At 32.3% G+C, this 3025-nt stretch overlaps 1 protein-coding gene across 1 annotated transcript; it reads right to left on the bottom strand.

Moving 5' to 3' along the window:
• Positions 1-1322: 1322 nt before the first annotated feature.
• Positions 1323-2753, bottom strand: LOC120259376 (protein SPEAR1-like). The gene is made up of 5 exons (XM_039266967.1): positions 2496-2753; positions 2321-2419; positions 2053-2120; positions 1863-1950; positions 1323-1706 (listed from the first exon to the last, which is right to left on the bottom strand). Exons 1-5 carry the CDS (start codon positions 2700-2702, stop codon positions 1584-1586), a joined length of 585 nt encoding a protein of 194 aa, XP_039122901.1. The 5' UTR covers positions 2703-2753; the 3' UTR covers positions 1323-1583.
• Between the last annotated feature and the right edge of the window lie 272 nt (positions 2754-3025).

The raw sequence follows: 3025 nt of genomic DNA, 5'->3' as shown, positions 1-3025 counted from the left end.
GAAATATTATTCGTAATGTTTGGTTGAGGTTAAAGAATTTTTTTAAAATATTAGATTGATCAGAAAATTTTTATTTAAACCAATCAAAATTTTAGTTAATTAATATTAATCAAAATCAAATATTTAAAAATTTAAAAATATAGTTTATCATAATAATAATATTTTTATTATTAATAAAAAAATTTTAAATTGTTGTATTAAATATATTTATTTAAATAATTAAATTATATTAAAAATGTTCTAATACCATTCGGTTAGAAGCAACCAAATATCTAGACTTGGCAGTGCCGGTACAGTATGTCCAACTCATAGATCAGATATATATGATGGAAAATCTAAATTAATTAAGAGGCCAAACAAGAACAAAAGCACATGCATTCCAACAACCAAGACACCACCAATATGGTCCAATAGAATCAAAGTCACACCAAGGGATGGGTTGTAATCACATTCCAGGCATTCTAGCTACTTCAAAACACCTAATTAATATTCCCCTAAAAAAAAAATTAAGATCTTATCTGAGAACCGTTAGTTGAGGAGTATAAGACAAATTGTAAAGTTTCTAAATAGTCACTTGAAAGACAAAAAAACATTTAACTACATCATCATTAAAGACAAAGGAATCATGATTATGGAATATTCCCTTATTAAAACATATTACAAAAACATCCCTACTTATTTATCTCTAAAGCTGGTATTGCAGCAAGAGAGAGAAATTAAGCTCTCTTCTTTGATATCTTGCTTAGCGCGCGAGCGCACACACACAGACACACAGATTCATCACATCTTAATTATGCAACTGTCATCTATATATATAAACCATGGAGTTACATTATCTATTAATCCTAATGAAACAAAACATGATGTATTCTTGGTATTTAATAACATCAACCTCAAATAATGTTACATCACACACACATACACACACATGCACACATAAATTACACAACAATACTGAAAAACTTAAAATCTAGAGTTCATTTGACAGAGAGATCATCTATTATGATATTTTATGGTAAATATATCATTTTATGGTCACTCGGTACATATTCCATGTTTTCCATGTAAACAAAATAAAGTAGAGAAATTGCAGTACTTTCTGAGAACATCAATGCAATGTTGCAAACATGTGATATATATGTAGTTCATGAAACTTCATGAAAATTCCAAGAAACAAGAACAAGAGCTTAATTAACTACTCACCTCATTAGCCAAGAATAGCTTCTAGTTTGTCATTCACATTTATCAATTCATGCATGCTAACTTTGCAACTGTGAATTAAAAGGTAAAAAATAAAAAGAACAGAAAACCCACTCTAGTCCTGCAGATAATTACCTTCTGTATATACATTGACAATAAAACTCTAATGAAAAGAAACTTACATGTAACAACTGCTCCCAAAAAAAGAAAAGGAATTAATCCCAATTTCCCCAACTATGCTTTTAGATAACTTCTTCTCATTAAACAAGAGTTTCCAGTGTATTCATGCTCCACTGAACACATCCTTCATTACAAATGCAAGCTTATGAGGCAACTTTAAAAGTATCTGCTCTTTAGCATTAGCAGCTCTATGCTTTGAGTGCTTAAAGGGATAATTTAAGATCTAAATCTAGCTCTTGTGAGTCACTGCTTGAATCTGGATTCTGATTCACTGTTCTCATCATCGACCAATGTCGTTCTTGCCATGTTTTCCACTGCACTGAATCCTGCACACAAAGTTGTAACTTGAGATAAATATCATACATACATACATACATATATATATATATATACATATAACTGAATTTTTCACAAGAAAAGCAGCATGGTTTAAAGTGTGTGAGATATATATGAATATGAATATATATATATATATATATAACCTCAATGTTGTCCTCCAAAAGGGGTAGTGTGACTGTCTCTTGCGCAAAACTAGGAGGTAGAAAGAAGTTGCTATTGTTTGATAGAGAACTGAAATCAGAGTATGTTGGGTTAGAAGATGGGTAAAAATGTATAGATGTATGTTTCAATAATATTGTTCTAGAAAAGAATAACATTTACATATACACAAACCTTGCCGATGGAGTTGCTGGGAATTCCCGGTATCTTATGTCATTTCTTTCATCGTCTCCAAATGCCATCTAAAACCATGAATATGAAGTTATTTAGTACCATATGTGTATTAAAGAAGTAGATGAAGAGAGGGAGGGCAGGGTTTTGGTTAAGGTCTTTTATTACTCATAAAAAATTAAGATTGAGACTCATAAGATTAGGGTTTGCTAGCTCTCTCTTAAGTGGTTATGGTCATGCTAGGGTTTAGAACTCTGTTAGGTTTACATACCATGTGGTTAGGATGAAGACCGAGAAACGAAGATGATGAAGTGGAATTTGAATAGAAAGACTGTGAACATGCCACGTCTTCACTTATATGATCTCCTTCCTGAAAACCACCATGAATTGCAAATCCTAGAGATATATAGACAAATACATAGGTAAAAACATACAAAGATAGGTACCTTATTTAGATTGCTACAGAATGGAGGAGATTGAAGTGAAGGGAGATAGGCAGCTGCCATCTGACTATGTAGCCTGATCTTCTCCAGTTGAGCTACTCCAAGACCTCTTTGTGGTTGCTTCGGTTTGTCTGAACTGCTCTTCTTCCCCTTCCTTGAAGAACCAGATCTTCCATTCCCCAACCCTAGTTCCCTAAAGTGTCTATCCATGATCACACACACAGAGAGAGAGAGAGAGAGAGAGAGAGAGAGAGTTGAATCTATTTACAGCAAGGAGAGGAAGAAGAAGAAGAAGAAGAGGGGAGAGAGGAAAATTAAGGAGACATGTATATAAGTGACTTTTATAAGTTAAGTATGCCCCAAAGTTTATTATGGCATTACTGTATTGGATTCATGAGAAGATTTAGGCCAATCTTTCTTTGCTTTAATTTAAGGGATTTTCTTGTATTTTTTTAGTGTAAGTTTTGAAGAAGCTAGTTCATGCTTGAGAAATGGTCTTAATTATATGATATTAGTAGGTAATTAATTATATC

Source organism: Dioscorea cayenensis, chromosome 4, assembly GCF_009730915.1.
Source record: "Dioscorea cayenensis subsp. rotundata cultivar TDr96_F1 chromosome 4, TDr96_F1_v2_PseudoChromosome.rev07_lg8_w22 25.fasta, whole genome shotgun sequence".
Lineage (NCBI taxonomy): Eukaryota > Viridiplantae > Streptophyta > Magnoliopsida > Dioscoreales > Dioscoreaceae > Dioscorea > Dioscorea cayenensis.
This window is presented reverse-complemented; position numbering and strand designations above follow the sequence as displayed.